Below are 18366 nucleotides of genomic sequence, written 5' to 3'. Positions count from 1 at the left end.
GCAAAAGAAAGGTGGCAATTCAATGTTCACTGAACACTGAAAACACATCAGATCTCAATGAGGAAAAAAAAAAAAATCATGGCATCTGTACCGATATTGACAGGGTAATGCGTTACAATAATATGCCACATTGTTTGATAAAAAATAATTTCATCGACTTACAGAGGTCCGCTGAACTCAAAAACACCCCCAAAAATCAAAGCCAAGAACTCATACGGCAGGTTAGTCTATTTTTCTGAAATTTCATTAAAGCAACTCAAAATGGTACTCAGTAGTTTGTACGGCTCCAAAATGGTTGTATGCACACATGACAACGCTGGGGGGCATGCTCCTGATGAGATGGCGGATGGTGTCCTGGGGTATCTCCTCCCAGATCTGGACCAGGGCATCACTGTGCCAGTCTTAGGTGCAACCTGGCGACGTCGTATTGACATAATGTCCCAGAGGTGTTCTACTGGATTTAAGTCAGGCAAGTGTGGGGACCAGCGAATGGTATCAATTCCTTCTTCCTCCAGGAACTGCCTGCATACTCTCGCCACATGACTAGTCTATGACTACTATTGTCATGGACCAGTAGTGACACTGATCCTAGCCTAATGTTGTTAATTTAATTAACACCATAGCAGCTGAAACTGATTAACAACCCCCTCTGCTAATCCCAGAAGTTTAACTGACTTGATGCTATACTCTGACTAAAAAGTGCTCTTTATTTATTTTGGGGCAGTGTAGTTTGTGTTGCTGTTAAAGTGTATTGAACTAAACACCAAAGTGTTTGTTATTTAGCCTTGAAATTGCTATCTCCATCGCACACAGTACTGTCGAACATGCATGTGCAAGAATTGGATAGAAATGAATGAATAATAGAAACGCATGTCACACTACACCACACTTTGTGTTTTTCCTTATTCATATCAATTTTCAAAGGTAATTTTAACTTCAGTGATCAAATATACAAACACCTCGCTAATGCTTGATGTTTTGCGTCATGGAAAAAAAGGCATTTGAGTAATAAGATTTATTCAGTAAATACCACGTGTCATTTAAGTAGACAGATTCATTATACAGACTTATTAACAAGAAGACTGACAAGGACCCATTTATTTAAAAATAAAACTTTAAAATATGGAAGTGATCAAGCAGGACAGCTGGACACTTTGAAATAGTCTAAAATGTCATTTTTTTATTTTATTTTTTTACAAACTCCAAAGAGTAAAAACTATCATTTATTTATTTATTACTTACTATGTCACTTATTTCTTAGTTCCATCTTCAATTGCAGCATTCTCCACTGAGGATTATAATAATATGATAAGTAGAAAGAGAGAAAGAAAAAGTAATCTTTCATATTCAGTCACCAGCTTAGGCCATTTCATCATTTCTTATCTCAGCACCACAAAAGGACTAAAAGACAGAGCGCTATCCTGACATACTAGTGACCCAGTTTACCCAGCTTTCTTTCAGGTTTCCTGCCTTTTAAAGTCTTTTAAGCTGGAGTACGTGAAGGAGGAAGTTTGGCTGCAAAGGATCCCATCGTGTTGAGTGCTGCATGGATGCGGAAGTGTAGCCTCGACTCCATGCTGTAGTCTTTGTAGTTCAACCTACAAATAATATCACTTTTTAGCTGTTGGACTTTACAGATGCTACTAGAAACAAGACACATCGTCTAATCTCAACACAACAGCCAACATAATTACCTCATCTGCTTCATATATACAGGGAGATCTTTATTTTTGGAGGAATTAAAACTTTTTAACAAGGAATAGTGGACTGAAAGCACTTACTTGGCATTTTCGATCACAGTGATGGCCTTGTTGATGTCACCTTTCTGCTTGTGCAAAAGGCCCAGCTCATACATGGTGTATGGAACTAGATAGTTGTCATGCTTGATAGCGTTTTCACTGCAAAAAAGAGTAAAATTGTTCAAAGCATGGGTTAAGCGGATATGTGTTTTTTGTTCTTCCAGATACCTAAATGTTTATTTCCATTTTTAAACATATACCTTCTTCATTCTATTCTAGAGGAGGGGCATTTTGTACATGCCTACTGAGGTATTCAATTAAATACTTGCAGGACCACAAGCCAGAGAGTGAGCAGTTTGACACCTGGCACATTGTCAAAGTACAGGTAGAATCAAACTCACCAGGAAATGACATGGTTGAAGCAGATCTCGGCCTGGACCATACGCCCCAGATGCCTAAGACACAAACCCTTCAGCAGCTGGATAACACACTGGTCATCCAGGTGATACTCCGATGGGTCTACACATAAACAACAAGCCATTAGTTTCACTTAAGTACTGAAAAAAAAAAGCAATTAAGTGTTTGAGGTTATTGGTCTCACTTGGGTCATTTCTGAGCTCCTCCTCTGCTTTCTCTAAAGTAGACAAGATGGCTTCAGTCAGCTGAGGTCTTTTTCCTACTACCGTGAAGCCATTCCACACATACATCATTTCCTGTGGGCAAAGATCATCGTTGTTTAGTTTAACAAACACAGTTGCAGATTCAGCGAAAGAATTTGTCCTCACCAAAGCAGGGACGACTAGCTTCGCAGGGTTAGAGGAAGAGTATCTCTGAGCCTTCTTCGCTGCAAACTTCTCAGTCGGAACCGACTTGCCAGCAATTCTTAGTCTCAGCCCATCCACCTGCCTACAAACCACAATTACTTTATTAAGATGGAGTAGGACGTTTCCACACATGAAACAAAATTTGAACTGTTTGACCATAATGACCATCGTTATGTCTGGAGGAAAACAACTGGAGGTTTGTGAGATGAAAAACACCATCCCAACTGTGAGGCACAGAGGTGGCAGTATCATGTTGTGCTTCACTGTAGGAGGGCTTTTTTGGGCACTTCAGAAAATGGATGCCAGCATGAGGGAGTGTCCAGTATGGGTATATTAAAGTCGCATCTCAAGACATCAGCAAGGAAGTTAAAACCAGGTTACAAATGGGTCTTCCAAATGGACAATGATCCTAGGCATACTTCCAAAGCTGTGGCAAAATGTCGTAAGTACAACAGTTGAGATATTGGAGTGGCCATCAAAAAAACCCTGACTCCAATCGAAGGGGAAATTTGTTGGCAGAACTGACAAAGCATCTGCGAGCAAGGATGCAAAAATTCCTGCAGCTTACATTACGAAGCTTTTGGAAAGGTCTGACCCACATTAAACAATTTAAAGGTAATGTTACCAAATACCAATACACGAAAAGCTTAATTTCTACCAAAGACAGTAAAGGTTTATTAGGATTAAATGTCAGGAATCGTTAACAAAAAATTAATGAAGTATTTGGCCAGAGCGTATGTAACCTTCTGACTGTAACTACGCAACTGTAAAGATGAGTTATTGATCTTTTTCTTTACACACACCTGAATAACTCCACCACATTTTCCCCCAGTTTAGTCACTTCTTCTTCTGGGAGCATGCTCAAGATCGCAGCTTTCTGGAACATATAGATGGCCTGCGAGAAAGAAGGAGCTCTCAGTTTGTTGTAAGAAGGAAAAGAAACTGAAGGGAGACCGAGTAGCAAAGGTAGAAACGTTTACATTACCTGGGACCATTTGCTCTCTTTGCAGAGCAGGTTGGCGTATCGATAAGCCTCTCTCCAGTTTTGTTCGAAGGAGTAGGCCCACATCAGCTCCCAGTAGCAGAGGTGGTGAATCTGACGCCACTCTTCCTGGGACGCGATACAGGCCAGGAACTTCTCCTCAGCCTTCAGAAAAGACCACACTTATTTCAGTTTCAACAACAATATCAGCAACACTGTTGTTAACACATTACCAGTACTCACAAATGTGAAGTTCCCTTTGAGCACAGCAATTCTTGCCGTGTAGAAAAGAATGAGGGCTCCCTATGGACAAAAAAAAACTTTTAAAATAATGCAATTTCACTGAGGGTACATTCAAATAGAAACATATGCATCAGTCAGATTCAGTGACTGCTCACATTAGGGAACTTTTCAACGTATGGTTCCAGCAGAGCTTCAGCCTCAGCAATGTTTCCGTCCCCGGTACCTCGAAGAAAGAGAGCAGAGAAATTATTTTGTGACCATTAAAACTTCCAGCACAATGAAAAATGCCATTTCATTTACAGTTTAGATTTTAATCTCGGAGAAATGAAAGCCCCACTGCACACAGTCCACTCACCAAGTATCACTGTGATGTAGAGATGAAACGTGAGCAGAGTCAGGGTGCTGAGGATGGAGCGAAGGCTGTTGCTAGCTGCTCCTTCTCTCAACTCTGACAAACCCAAGTCCTAGGGAAAGTTTGCAAATGATTCTTTTAACTGATGAAAACCGTTCCTTTAGTAATACTGTTATTGGATTATGACAAGAGAGGACTTCTGTATTTGTTTATAGGTGTTGTGACCTACTCTGTCTCCAGAGAAGCCCAAAAACTCCATCAGTCTGAGGACTCGGGATGGAAGCAGAGACAGCATCTGGCAACAAGAACACATGCAAACAGTTCATTAGGATGCAACTTAAAAAAATACTTTTTTCTCCAAAACCTTCAGTTTTTCAAATTAATATTTGTTCCTTGTATTAATGTATGCTTTCTGCAGCTCTCACCAGATTAAACGATCCAATGCCCATGCTGACCCCGCCTCTAAAATGGATGTGTGTACTCTTTTGTTGTTCTATATCTTTCATGACATTTGCCATGGCCTGGCATTCCCTGTCGTGGAGAGACATTTTAAAATGCACCCATTATCACTTAAATTATACAATATTTTTTTAGGTTAAGGATAATTTCCAAATATCCTCAAGGCTTCTCACTTGTAAATCTGATAACTGTTCCGGATTCTCATCCCTCCTTTGATGAAGCCCATTATACTTTCATCCAGGAATGTGAGAGCGGCTTTCTGCAGCAACACTTCAGCATAGCACAGCTCTGCATGCATCTCTTCTGTTGATGAAAATGAAAAGGCGAAGAACAAAACATTTTAAGAAAAATCTGTTAAAAAGGAGACATTTTCAGAAAACAGGTTTTCACAGCAAATGATTAGCAAAGAGGTTGAATCAGCATTAATTCAAATCTGCACATGTTGTGTGTCTTCTCATGTGTCAACATTGTAATCAAGCATGTTAATTTACTTAGGTGACTAGTGAGCAGGTGGTCCACTCACCTTCTGTCAGACTGTCAGCTGGTTGCCTATACCACAGGTTGGCTAAGCTCTCCATTATTCCAGTTTTCTTCCGAAATCTAAGTTCAGAAACACACGGTTTATAGTCACATCTTAAACAAATCCCCAAGCAGACACTTGAATGAAACGTCTTCGGCCAAGCCATACTTCTGGCAGGTTATCAAGGATTCTCTCAGTGACGTCATGGCAGCTTCCATGTCCTTTGGATCAAAGGTCATCGCTGCTTGCATCACCAAGATGCTGCTGTAGCCCATTGCATGGTACATACTGTGATCCTTCCTACAAAAAAAAAAAAAAAAAGGATATGAATGCAATAAACGTTTTAAATTAAATGCAAATGTCCAGTGTTTAATAAAGTAAGTAATATAAACTGGAATAGCTAATAACCCAAAGTAAAACCAGGAGCACTCTCAGGTTGTTATCACTGACTTACGAGGGTTTTAAAAGGGCCAGTGCATCCGCAAACTTGTTATTCAGGAAAAGGTCGAGGGCATAGAAGCATTCCTTCAATGCGCTCTCCAAATCCATTTCAGATGATCTGAATTAGAAAGTGGAAAATTAATTGTCAACAAGTTAGAAAACAGTTTAAAGCTGCACGGTTTTACTGAAGCAGTTCTGACAAATGAGGGAGGATGACGCCATCAACATATCTCTGACCTCTAGTGTTTGTGTGGTGCACTATAGCGAGTCATTTTCATCCTGACACAACATCAGCTTGTACACAGAATATTTTTAGAGCATTTGAGTTTTGTAATGTAATATGTCTGATTATTGATTACATTATGTATCAATGACATGCTTGAACACGTTTCTGAAAGCTCATATGCATTGCATTTAAATTTTTACTTACTCTGCATCCTCACTGGGATGGTTCATGTCGAACTGAAAAGTAAAAAACAAAACAAAAACAAGAGTATAAGTCAAAACCTCCAAAGTATGTAAATAGATTTTTATATAAACCTTAAAAAAAATCTGTTTAAAAGATAAATATACCAATAAATACATTAAATAAATCAGTCAGTCAGCCGCTGCCTCCTGCAAAGCCTTTCCCCTCAAACAAAAAAACCAAAGAACCTGTAACATGATGTTTTAAACCCATTCATCTGTTTATTTGGTTTAATGGTTTATATCAGCTACTGAACTTTCATCCTAATGTAGATTTCTGTATCAGGCAAAGAGAATTAAAAGAAAACAGATGTATTAGTAATATGAATTGTCAGCTTTACCTTTAAGTTCTCCTTTTAAATGCTGACCTTTGAGTTGCCTTAAATTATATTTAATTTGTCTGAGTATTTTTATTTCATTCACAATAAAAAAAAAAAAACCATGAGTTTACTTTTTGAGTCCCTAGTTTAAAACCTGCACACTACAATAATCCAGTCAATTTATATAGTCCCCTTTCATGCTTGCCTGATTTGTTTCACATTTTATTTATTCACGTTTTGTTTTTTGTTTTTTTAAACACATTTCGGTTCCATTAAGGGGCTGACTCTTAATGTTATGGTTATGGGATAAACTCTATGGCTGATCAGAGCCAGGCTCCCATCAGAAATCATAATCTTTATTTGTATAGCCCTTTGCAAATCCACGTTACAAAGTGCTTCACAAAAACATAAAAATCTGCAGCACATACAACAAAGTTGATAAAAACCGAACAGTCAGGTGACCTGACTTCCTTAGGCAGTTCATTTCACCGCCCCGCGACCTTTTGTTTTCAGCTGGTCCCCTGGGACAGACAGAAGACCTCTGCCCAAGGATCTCGGGGTACGTGCTGCCCTGTGTGGTGTTAAAAAGGGCAGTCATATAGCCCAGGGGCAAAGCCATTAAGAGCTTTAAAAGTAATTAGTAAGACCTTAAAATTGATTCTAAAACATATTAAATAGTCTCTCTTTAAAAGATAAAATGGGCCACGTTTTGAAAATGTTCCTTGGATTGTAAAAACAAGTTTGTACTAACTTGGACTAATATGGGACTCAAAACTTAATCAAACCAGACACCAAGGTTTTTCACAACAGAATGTTGTTGCAGAGGGAAGAACTTGCTTTGGCAGCTGTTGTGGTCCGATTACAGTTATTTAACTTCAGGAAGTTTTTGCTCATCTGACATGTTAAAAGGTAGGTAGATCTGAGTTAGCCTGGTCGCCACCATCCAAACGTAGGATGGTGACGACCAGGCTAGATCCGAGTATCGCAGCTTAAAAACGTAAAGAGACACCATGCCTGCGTATTATGTGTACCAGAGAAATCATGTACAAAGAAAATAAAATTGGTCCTAAAACCACACCCTGAGGCACACCAGACATCACATTACAAACAGATTATTTAAAATGATTCACGGCAACATAAAACCTTCTGATAAGTATGAGGTGAACCAGTCGAGGTCTTCCCCTGATTCCCAAACAATAACCCAGCCTGTTTAAGAGAATGAAATGACCTACCGTTTAGAAGGGAAAAGATAATGATGTGACAATAATGTAATTTCAAAAACATTGCGATGATAATAGTCCAAAAATTATATTTGATAAAATACGCGACCCCTAAGCCCCAAGAAAGTAAGAAATACTTTCGACAGTGTTTCATCAGGACGTTTAAAGTATAATATAAATATAAAACTTGCCTGCTGCAGTGAATTCGTTTCCATTTGATGCTGGAGTCAAAAAACAAGATGTCCACAGCAACTCGTTGAATGAAATATGTGATTTTTTTTTTTTCTCCTGCCAGAAACCAGCTGGACTCGGGGATGCACTCAAAGCCTTCCTCTCACAGTCAACGGGAATTTGGCCTGTCGCGGTATTTATTAAGTCTGAGTCCGGGAGTGGCTTTAATTTACGGGGAGTCCATAAATCTGCTTCTTCAATGCCACTGGACATTATCATTGTACGCACCGCCTTGTCATTTTATTTCTAACCTGCGCCTCGCTGTTTTTTAATGTTTTATTTCAGTCTCAACAAGAAATTTATTCAGACTTTACAAAGCCGAACTCTTTTGTTATTAACGCATTTTTATTAGATATATTTTTGGGGCCTCTCTGGAAATTAATTAATTAATGTTTTTGTATCGCTAGCTCATGCAATTCCCCACAATGCTCCAACAATTGACAACTCAACGCAAATATTTGAAAACGGCAGAAGTATTTCAGTCTCCGAGTTTCCGGTCACGAGACTGATGACATCAGACAGGTGTGCGGAACAAAGTTGTTGATTGGAGACCACGTGTAGGCGAAAGCACTAATTAGATCGTTTACAACAACATCAAACTAAACGCTTTGCAAATTATATTCAAATTATATCAGAAAAATATTGTGTTTGGTGCGAAGTCTTTCAATAAGAAACCATTTAAAATATACAAAGAATTTAATGTCTGGTTTTAAATAGAGAACTAGACTGTATGTGCAAAAAAGTGTATGTTTGCAGTCTATATTAGGTATAAGTCAAAGAAAAGTGCATTAATATAGGGTCATAAATACTGGTTGAAAAAAAAGGGAACTATAAGTGTCAGATAAGTGCAGTGAAAAGGAAGCGTGAAATAGTATGAAAAGGAGATAAAGTGAATGAAGGTAAATACTTAAAGTGGAATGGGAGATAATTTCCCATCACAAATTACCGTGTATGTCACCAAGGGGCAAATCCCTGGAGCTGTTCCTTGTAGACTATGGATTAACTCAACTATAACAAGGACTGTTTGCCTTTGATTCAGTCACTATCTCTGGCTATGTGCGTACATGTGACGTCCTGAGCTAAATGATTATTTCTGGTGGTTTTGGCATTTCTCCTGCTGCATCATATTCATTCAAATGTGAGTGTTACAACAAGTTTCCAAGAAGAGCAATCCATGACAGGTTGAATATGTAACAACCAAACAAAACAAATAAATTCCAGTTCAGCACCATCACCACCAAAAAGTCATTTTTTAATCATATTTATTTATGCATGTTTTCAGCTAACCTGGTCCTTAAAATGTGTAGCTTTATTGATTTTTATCTCTACAACAGCATAATTGTGAGATTATCTGTTGGGGGCGTGGTATTATACTAAAATATATGAATACATTATTGGATCAAAAATCTTGTAATACAGATACTAGAGTCATTGTAGTCCAGACACAATGAGTTCAGATGGCTTTATTATATGCCCATCTCACTTCTAGTGTCAGTGTGATAGAGAAGCTATATTATTATTGACCCTGTTCTTAACATCGACATTAACATTTAGTGTAATATTTGGTGTATAATTTACCATTATACTATATGGCTCATGGTCTGCTATAATCACAAAGCAGCAAAATTAAGATTTCTGTTATATGGAAGCCCATTTCAACCAATGTGATAAAAATGCTGTAAGTTTTTACACTTCAGAGAAACTTCAAAATAATGAGAAAATAATGAGCATCTCAAAATAATGAGTTAGTATCTCAAAGGAATGACTAAAGCCCAAATTATGCTTCCGCGTTGACACAGCGCGTCCGTGCGTACGGACCTATTACGGACCTATTGCGTCCTTGCGGACCCCCGTGCGTCCTACGCAAGGGCCAGACGCGCACCTCCCAAAAATCCTCGACGCGCGTCGAGGCGACGCAACAGCAACGCAGCAGCAACGCAGTGGCATTGGCTGTGATTGGTCCGCTAACTACATCCGCTGGAGACCGCTTTTCCGGTTTCCACTCATAAACATCATTGTCTCCTTTGTCGTGCCCTAATTTGCAATAGAAGTATTTCTTCCTCTGCTTGAATAATTTGGAGCTCCAACGCCAGTCTCTCTGTCTCGGTGTCCATCGTTCACTGTGACTACGGCAAAAGCCGGAAGGTAAATAACGAGGCGAGATAGTCACAAGAGTCTCGGTCGGTCGGTCACAAAAAATCATAGCGCCCTCTACCGGTGTGGCATGCATTTCGACACGTAAACCCCACGCAGAACCATCACGGTCTCACGACTGCGTCCGAGCAACTGCGTGGCCATTGCGTGACCATTGCGTGATCACTACGCGGAAGCATAATCTAACCTTTAGTTGTCATTACTTTATTGTAGTGTGTCTAACTAATGACTTCATACCTCAATTAATGTTAAACTTTCTTAAAATAATATCTCAAAATAATGAGAAACCAACAGAGAAATTGTCTGAATTATTTCCAAATACTTTCTTTCTTACTATACTCAGAATCTAAGTCATTATTTTGAGAAAGGTTTTCATTTTAATCTTTCTCCTTATTTTTCTTTTTTTCAAATCACTTCAATAGACATTGTGCTGGCTTTGTAAGGACATATGAAATATGAATACAAATATGAAAATGAATGTCCATTTTCGCAGTCGTTAAAAATAAGGGGTGCAATAAGAGGTGCTGAGATCAGTCCTAAAACTACATCCCCCACAATGCACCGCGCAGTGTTTAAGGAAACATGGCGGCGTCCAAACCGTCGACAGCTCCGAACCAGAACATCCCGGAATATGAATATACCGACGTTAATACTAAACCATTTCACATCGGCTCTTTCAGGGACGAGTGGCTGAGCAGACTGAAGCCAAGTCATTATTCTTATCAGCAGGAAGACGAGGACACGTTTGGTGCTAACTTCGCTAGAGAGATGGGCATCGGTGCGGAGATCATGGATGAACTGAAGTCCGTCTGCAGGTATTCACGCCGACGTTAGCCCAACGTTTACTGGACCAGCTAACTCTGTTTACAAACACTGAATGCTTGTCTTTGGGGCACAAAGTCACTTTATTAAAAAAATGTGTTTATTTATTTATTAAAAAAAAACATCCTCACTGGCTTACCTCATCAGTTACACCTGTGCAACTGCTAGTTAACGCAAATCAGCCAATCATATGGCGGCATTTAGGCACGTAGACAGGGTCAAACTGAGCACCAGCATGGGTAAGAAAGGTGATTTAAGCTGAGGACACTTTACAAGATGTTTTGCCAGATTTGACCCATGATTTCCAGTTGGGTAAAGTTTACACCAGTACCTGGGGACAGTCGGCATGGATATCTGTAAGTGAGTGAGGGGAACAGACCCGACCAGACCTCAGTCACAGTCAATCAAACATGTTTGAATTTCTTGAGCCAAATCTGGGCGCAGTGGAGTAGTTTGAACTGATTACCGGCCCAACTGCAAACAGGTGTTGCTCGACAGACTCTGGGCCCCAGCTGAGTATCATTTAACTGAGGATTGTTGCTCACCAAGTCCTTCCCTTTATGGCCATAGTTGAGCCATTTTCTGATGGCGACTTCAAACTGGATAACGCACCATGCCACCATCATGGATGCGCATCCGACAAATTGTCAGCAATCGTGTGATGCTGTCACATCAATATGGATCAAAGTCTTAAAGAAATCTCTCAAGCACCTTTTTCAATCTATCCCTCGAATCACTGAGGCGGTTCTGAAGGCAAAATTGGGCAATGCCAAGTGCTAGAAAGGTGTACCTAATGTATGGACAAAATGTTTCCTTTTGTCTGTTGTTTCCTAATATAACACTGACAAGTTTGTTTCTATTCTTTTCAAGTCTGGATTCACTTCGTTGCCATCCTGAAGATCAGCCTCCTGACACAAAAGTTGTACCTCCAGATCCAACGCTGAAAACACTAGTGTAGGACTTCTCTTCACTTTATACAAACTATGTCGATTCACCAGTGATGCAAATTTAAATGACGTAAAATTTTGTTTTCTCCACAGACAAAGGAAAAAGAGGCAGGATTACAGGGAGTCTCTGAAAATCTCCAAGAACAGACATGACATGTACGCGGATGAACTGGTGGGTGAATTTATTATCACTGCAGTGTGATCAGACTGATAGAGAGATTATCATCAGACAGACGTTTGTTGTTCTGTATCTAAATGTGTGGCTTGGTTCTCTGTGTGATTTCCAGGAGCGTTTAACTATTGGTAGAAGACCAGAGGCAATGACTGACTTGGTCCCTGAAGGAGAAATCATTCTAAGCATCAACATCTACTATCCAGCCATTTATGAAAAAGTGATTATTCATCTTTCTTTTCAAAGTGTCTAACTGAGGCATTTATATTTCACTGTTGACCTACGTGGCACTGACTTTTCTTCCATTACCATCCCCAGTTCAACAACACCAGACCCCACACTACTCTGCTAATGACTGGCTCCCACACCTTGGCAGAACTTAGGGATGCTATTTGCTGTGTCAGCGACTTGCAAGTGTGCGGAGAGTTCAGTAACACACCAGACATGGCACCAGACTTCATCAGCAAAGTAAGCACAAGACCACCTCTTCTGGAAATTGAAAGAATTTGGTACACATAAGAATATACTATACATGAGAGAAAAAGTGTTTTGTTGTTTGATTAACTCACAAAACTTAGATGTAACATTATGTTGTGTTTTGTTTCAGGATCATTACAAATCGGCCTTTTTTTTCTTCGAAGGAGTTTTCTACAATGACATGCGATTTCCTGAGTGCCAGGACATCAGCATGTAAGTTTTTACTTCCAGAAAGTCTAAGGCTGGTCATATAGCCACCAAACCCGAGGAAAAAATGGAAACCAACTATAATTTCACATCGTAAATATATTTAAAACCCTTCAGTGAGCCACAGCACTTTGATTTTTGACTAATAAAGAACAGGTCTGGACATTTTGACCAAAAATAGGTTGATTCAGAGCCTACAATATTGGTTTCCAGTTAGAGTCATATAGCAGCTGGATTCATGATGACCATGAAGTTGTGTTGAGTGGGCTCCTATGAAAGTAAATACGCCAAGTGGACAAGTGTCTAACCTGTTTGTCCAAAAGCACTCAGCCTTTAATGTCAGCATAGATGTTTAAACAGAAGCTTGAACTCGCATCTCAGAAAGTTAAATTAACGCCATAGTTTAAATATTGTGACGTTATTGTTTATGGCATACTGCAGTTTACGCAATCAGCTTAAGATGGCAGCGTGAACAATGACCTTTGCCATCCCTTCTGATTCCTGCTCAAACCTTAGCCAGCTGATTAAATTTGTGGCAGAACATTAGAGTCGATTTGTCCTGAGTCACACTCAGGCATATTAGTTTGTTCATTAAATTTAAATCCACAATCACACTCTAGTAGTCATCCTTTCCCCAGAGGCATATATCCGATTGAAATTATGAATGGGCATCTGATCCACAGAATGACTCTGTGTCCTCCAGTACATTGTCCTATGTTGAAATCTTGTGAGCTGTGTTAAACGCACGGACGCAAATCCACCAGAAACCACAGACTGTTAAACAGTTTAATGGATAACTTTGACGTTCTGAATGGCTATGTTTTTAATGATTTGTTTCCCTGCTGTTTGTGATACAGGACTACTATTGAGTGGGCAAAGAGCCGTAACTTCCCATCCTACAGCCAGGCCAAGATGGAGGACACACGGTTTATGGATCTGAAGGTGAAAGTTGGATTCCCGTACCTCTACTGTCATCAGGGAGACTGCGAACATCTCGTCATCATCACGGACGTCAGGTTAGTGCTTCTCATTGCATCTTTACAAAACCCACTCATCCTTAAGATGACTTCACTTGTCTAAGTATAAATATATAGACAAAAACAGTATAAAAACACAGGTAGCCATTACAGATACAAAAATATTTGTGCCCATAAACAAAAGTTAAACTTGAATGAACTGGCACAGTAATGAGGAAACTGGACTCATAGCTGTCCACATACAGTATATATCCAATATACCAGTGTCTGGCCCAACTTGGCAAAGAAGTCATTAGGTATTCTTAACGGTATTGAGTGTTATTTTATCATATTCTAACTTATCTTGCATTTGGAGGTATATGCTAATACAAACCAAACACACAGTTTTCCCAGTGTATCTCCAGAATACAGTGTGTCACCAAACCAGTGGCGGCTGCTGGTCTTTCAAATAGGGGAAGCCCAGTTTTGTAAAATTGGCCAAATATTACATCATTAAATTTAACAGGGTTACTAATTAATTCTCCTTATATTGTATAGGCCTATGTTTATAGTTATTATTAGTTAATTACAGTGCATGAAAATGCACTCTACTGTTATCAGAAGCGTTCTTCGTATTATTATTATCATTCTTCTAACCAAAATTAATTTAATTAATTCAGCTTGAATCGTTTAACGTAGAAACTTCATTCAACTTTTAAGCTATCAACTTTTAAACTACAGTGGGTGCAGCTAGCTAGCTGGCTGGCTAGTTTACCCCCTACAATTGCAAATAAACGAACTTTTTAAAACTAAAATGAAAACAAGTAGCAAACTCAATAACGCTATATATTCACGATTTTATTTTGACAGATGGAAATAGTGCGATATATCGCAACAGATAATTAGCAGTAGCTTAGTATACCCTATGGTATTACTGTAACTTCACTCGCCAAATATCCGCATGGGACTGACCTAAAATCCTTCGATGCAGAAGTATTCTGGTATAGGCTTAAAGCGCTGTCAATCACGACGAGTTCCAGCCACGTTAACAGTTCATCCAATCATCATACAGAAGCTCGGCGTCCTGGTACATCCCACTGCCCATTCACTCCCAGAGACGCCCGGCTTCCCTGGAAGTGACGATTTTGGAGCGTTTGTCCAATAAATGTCGAGCTTTTTTGCCCTGAGATCGGCCCATTCTGAAGCCCCATTGAAAGTCCATTGAAGCCGAGCCTCAATGGGTTTTTAAACGGGCCGTGATATGAGAAAAAAAATCACGATAGGCGAAAGGCTAAAACTTATTAACGATTGTCTTATTATAAGTAGCCATGAAGTCGATCATGTTCTAGCACATTTTAGTTTGAGTAGTAACGTAAATTCGTAGTATTTGACGAAATTGCCAGTGATATTTTAGGGGAGGCTGAGCTTCCCCTGTAGTCTTAGAGCAATCGCCTCTGCACCAAACTCAGAATACGAGTCTTGTAACACACCATTGGGATTTCATTATGTTTCAGCTGATGCAGAGGGAAAAAAAACACCTCTGCACACAACTGGATAGTCCTACAAACAATTGGAGCCATTTTGTTGTTGAAATCTTCCCACAAAAAAAAAAAAATGTGGGCATAGGAACTTAGCTGGGTTCAGCTCTCAGCTCCAACATGTATTGGTGCTGTTTGCTCAGGCCACTCGAGCTGACCAATCAGAGAGAAAGAAACAGGAAATTAGTAAATGTGTAAAAGCAAATGGCACCACGCTAGCTGTTTCATGGAGACTTGTAAGTAAATGTGGCTACAGCACACTTGAGAAGTACTCCATTGCAAGTATAAGGTACCATAAAATAAGAGTACAAGTATCTGAAATTTAAACCTAAGTACAGTACTTGAGTAAATGTAACTTTTCCCTGACTTTTTCCCGTTGGTGTCACCATTGGTTTGACAATTTGCAAAAGCATGTCTGTTATTAATTAGTTGGCCCTGTACACTTTCACTGCACGGTAACTGCATTTAAATTTAATTATATTTTTTAACTGTCCAGTCTTTGACTAGGTGAGGTGTGCATATGGCTGTTTTTGTCCCGTCAGTTGTGCAAAACCTTAAGATATTCAGTAAAAGATCAAATAAAAGTCAACATGCAAATTGAAAGGTTAGAGTCAGCAAATGTCTCATGGATTTTTTTTATATATTTATCTGTTAAATAACTTTTCAGTGATGACAAATTATGAATTGGGTGCTTGTTCTGAGTTAGAAGCTTTTGTGGAAAAAGGTTACCGTCAAACCCCAGATCATACCATGTGCTATAATTAACTGTCAACGCATGAACGGAGGCGGTCATGAAAGGTGATTTTGTCAGAGTTTCGCCTGCAACATGATGCCCTCAGAATCTCTGTATTACTCTACAAGCTTGAAATAGAGCACCTCATTGTCAGACAGGATTTGACGACTCTCACAAGACATTCAGTCGGGTTTTGGTGTCTTTGCACTAATGGGTGTGTGAATGTCTGTGAGCTGACGTTGCGTAAGCAGGGCAACCACACATGAAAGCAGCTTTTAATGTCACAAATGTGAGACAAATCTGTTCCCAGTAGCCTGGTGTGTAATGGGAACGCAACACTATGGGGCATGTTTCAGCCGAAAGATGAAAGAATACCTGTTATCAATCAGTCAGAGAAACAAATCATGTGATGTGTACTGAGCGACCAATGCTTTAATCACTGTTAACGGTTTGTCCTTATGAAGTTATTTTGTGAAAGCAGCATCTAAACACCTCACTTCTCAAATAGCTGCCACTTTGTTTGAATTAAAATCAACTCAACATGCTCAGTGGACGTGTATTACTGCTGCTCTTCTGTCCATCAACGCATAAAGTCTGACTAAACGATTTAACCAGGATAATGAGTTGACCCTCTGATTGGTCTGCTGACCACTAACCAGAGGGCTCCTACCCTTTGTCTGTCAAGTCCTGACCTTTTCTGTTGATAGGTTAGTAAAACTATAGCCATGTGGGGGTCCATAGCCATAGAAAAATGTTGAAATCTTTCAGACTTGAGGAGTACTGCGCTCGTTAGTCTGGCTCGCTCTGTAATAACGCCACTCAAACGATAGTCAGCGCTGTGGCTTTTTTGCCAGTTGGGTTAATTTCGGTTCTACTTCCTGATTCACTTTCAACAATGGCAACTGAAATACTAAAGTGGAAACACGCTACTATCAAGCGGACCAATCACAGCTCTAGCGGTCTGCGTTGCCATGGCACGTCGATAGATTTCTGGGGAGGTGCACGTCAGGTACGGCGCTAGGGTCTGCGCTGTCACCGTAGCTTCTGCGTCAACTGAACGCAGAACTCTAAACCGCCTATTGGTTTGCATTGAAACTCTTCGAATTGCGCTGTACCTATTGGTCTTGTCGATAAGCGGCTACAGCGGAGGAAGTAACCAAACATAAAAACTGACAACTGGTGAAAAGACTATTAAATTTTCCCAGAGTCTGCTAACGTTATCCACTTTCTAATGTTGTCTGTCTCACCTCCATGTTGTCTCTAGGCTTTATTATAGGTTTTCAATGCTTTTCTGCAGTGATGGACCCCAGCATGGCTATTGATTGTTTAACACTAACAACAGTTACATAGGAAGTTGGGACTTGACAAAAGGTATGAGCCCTGTGGTTGGTGGTGAGCAGACCAACCAGATGACGACTAAAATTTTGTGGGTGGGGGAACTTCAGCTTGGCTTCCAGAGAAAGAAATGGCCCTCATCCTCTTTCTCCCTTCTTGACACATCACAGGCTGGCCCACAAGAATGACTGTCTGGACAGGAAGTTGTACCCACTTCTCACACACAAGCACAGAGTCATCACCCAGAAGTGTGCTGTTTGCCATGTCTTCATTGGCAGGTGTGTATACATCAAGAGTAACTTAAAAGAAAATGCTATTTAAGAGCTATTTAAAAACTGATCTCTTATGTCCCATATCTGAATTTTCTAGATGGTACACTACCAACGACCAGTTCGCTCCCAGTAGCCCGTGTCTCTTCTGTGATAAATGCTTCCGGATCCTGCACTACGATGCTCAAGGCAACAAACTGGGAAACTTCTTGGCGTATCCCTATGTGGATCGTGGTGCATTTAACTAATGCTTTGAACTGCTCAGATCACCATTTATTGCTGTATAATACAGTTTATGTTTTATATTTCACAAAGAAATGTTTTAACGCAAATGTATATTTTATTTAAGAAATTACAATTTGTTAAAATTTTCCAGATTTTTCTGTTCAAAAATAAACAGCGTTGACCTTTTTAAGGTGAAACCTTATTTGCATTGTCTAATTTGTCTCATCAGTTTAGTGCTTAATACTCATGAACATTATGTTACATTCAAGTTACTGTCATTTAATGAATATGGATTTAAAGTGCATGTAAAAGGTTTGGAGGTGTTTCCAAGTGCAGCATTTTAATTTAGAAACTTTTCCCATGAACCTACATACAAAGGACCTCTTAGTTAAAATGACAAATATCAGTGTTCCAAGACACACTGACACACAGCCAAAACAATAAAACAACCGACAGGTGAGGTGAATAACACTGATCATCTCTTCACCATGTAATGCTTTCCTGGGAAACCTTTGGTGTTGGCATTCATGTGGTTGTTACTGCTGAGTAATGAGACCACAGTGACGACGCTCCCTGCCATTTGCATCTGTTACCAGCAGGACGAAGTGGCCTGCCGCTCCATAAAAACTGCTCAGGAACAGCTCAAAAAAACACGATAAATATAACTCCAAACTCCCAAGATCATCAACTGATCGAGTATCTGCTTGATGCGCTGGAAAAAGTCCTAGTCCTAGT

The 18366-nt window shown here is 39.7% G+C and overlaps 2 protein-coding genes across 3 annotated transcripts; one reads left to right on the top strand and one right to left on the bottom strand.

The window, feature by feature from the left end:
- Positions 1 to 1004: 1004 nt before the first annotated feature.
- LOC311502536 (tetratricopeptide repeat protein 39B-like) lies at positions 1005 to 9113 on the bottom strand. Of its 2 annotated transcripts, none has more exons than XM_084564809.1 (18): positions 8743 to 9113; positions 5991 to 6022; positions 5574 to 5678; positions 5288 to 5419; positions 5123 to 5199; positions 4773 to 4902; positions 4566 to 4671; positions 4370 to 4435; positions 4144 to 4252; positions 3944 to 4011; positions 3789 to 3848; positions 3549 to 3710; positions 3367 to 3458; positions 2525 to 2645; positions 2341 to 2452; positions 2141 to 2258; positions 1782 to 1898; positions 1005 to 1598 (listed from the first exon to the last, which is right to left on the bottom strand). In XM_084564809.1, the coding sequence occupies exons 2-18, from the start codon at positions 6014 to 6016 to the stop codon at positions 1484 to 1486; spliced, it is 1716 nt and encodes a 571-aa protein (XP_084420935.1). In that variant the 5' UTR covers positions 6017 to 6022; positions 8743 to 9113; the 3' UTR covers positions 1005 to 1483. The 2 variants fall into 2 exon arrangements, with proteins under 2 accessions (XP_084420935.1, XP_084420934.1); XM_084564808.1 differs by lacking the exon at positions 8743 to 9113 and adding an exon at positions 7757 to 8424.
- Positions 9114 to 10504: 1391 nt separating this feature from the next.
- On the top strand, positions 10505 to 17848 carry snapc3 (small nuclear RNA activating complex, polypeptide 3). The gene is made up of 9 exons (XM_084564944.1): positions 10505 to 10765; positions 11643 to 11726; positions 11813 to 11891; positions 12007 to 12111; positions 12210 to 12359; positions 12499 to 12581; positions 13433 to 13591; positions 17308 to 17415; positions 17507 to 17848. The coding sequence occupies exons 1-9, from the start codon at positions 10533 to 10535 to the stop codon at positions 17652 to 17654; spliced, it is 1149 nt and encodes a 382-aa protein (XP_084421070.1). The 5' UTR covers positions 10505 to 10532; the 3' UTR covers positions 17655 to 17848.
- Positions 17849 to 18366: the final 518 nt, after the last annotated feature.

The sequence above is a fragment of the Chelon labrosus genome, assembly GCF_963514085.1.
Source record: "Chelon labrosus genome assembly, chromosome: 2".
NCBI classification, from domain to species: Eukaryota; Metazoa; Chordata; class Actinopteri; order Mugiliformes; family Mugilidae; genus Chelon; species Chelon labrosus.
This window is presented reverse-complemented; position numbering and strand designations above follow the sequence as displayed.

Bases quoted from the DNA above. Each gene is read 5' to 3' on its own strand.
- LOC311502536 (XM_084564808.1), bottom strand. From the start codon at position 7,780: ATGGAAACGAATTCACTGCAGCAG. The intron at 5,200-5,287 runs GTATGGCTTGGC...TTCTGAACTTAG, and splicing joins TCCTTGATAACCTGCCAGAA to ATTTCGGAAGAAAACTGGAA. The intron at 1,599-1,781 runs GTAAGTGCTTTC...TATTATTTGTAG, and splicing joins ACTGTGATCGAAAATGCCAA to GTTGAACTACAAAGACTACA.
- snapc3 (XM_084564944.1), top strand. From the start codon at position 10,533: ATGGCGGCGTCCAAACCGTCGACAGCTCCGAACCAGAACATCCCGGAA. The intron at 13,592-17,307 runs GTTAGTGCTTCT...GACACATCACAG, and splicing joins GTCATCATCACGGACGTCAG to GCTGGCCCACAAGAATGACT. The intron at 17,416-17,506 runs GTGTGTATACAT...TGAATTTTCTAG, and splicing joins TGCCATGTCTTCATTGGCAG to ATGGTACACTACCAACGACC.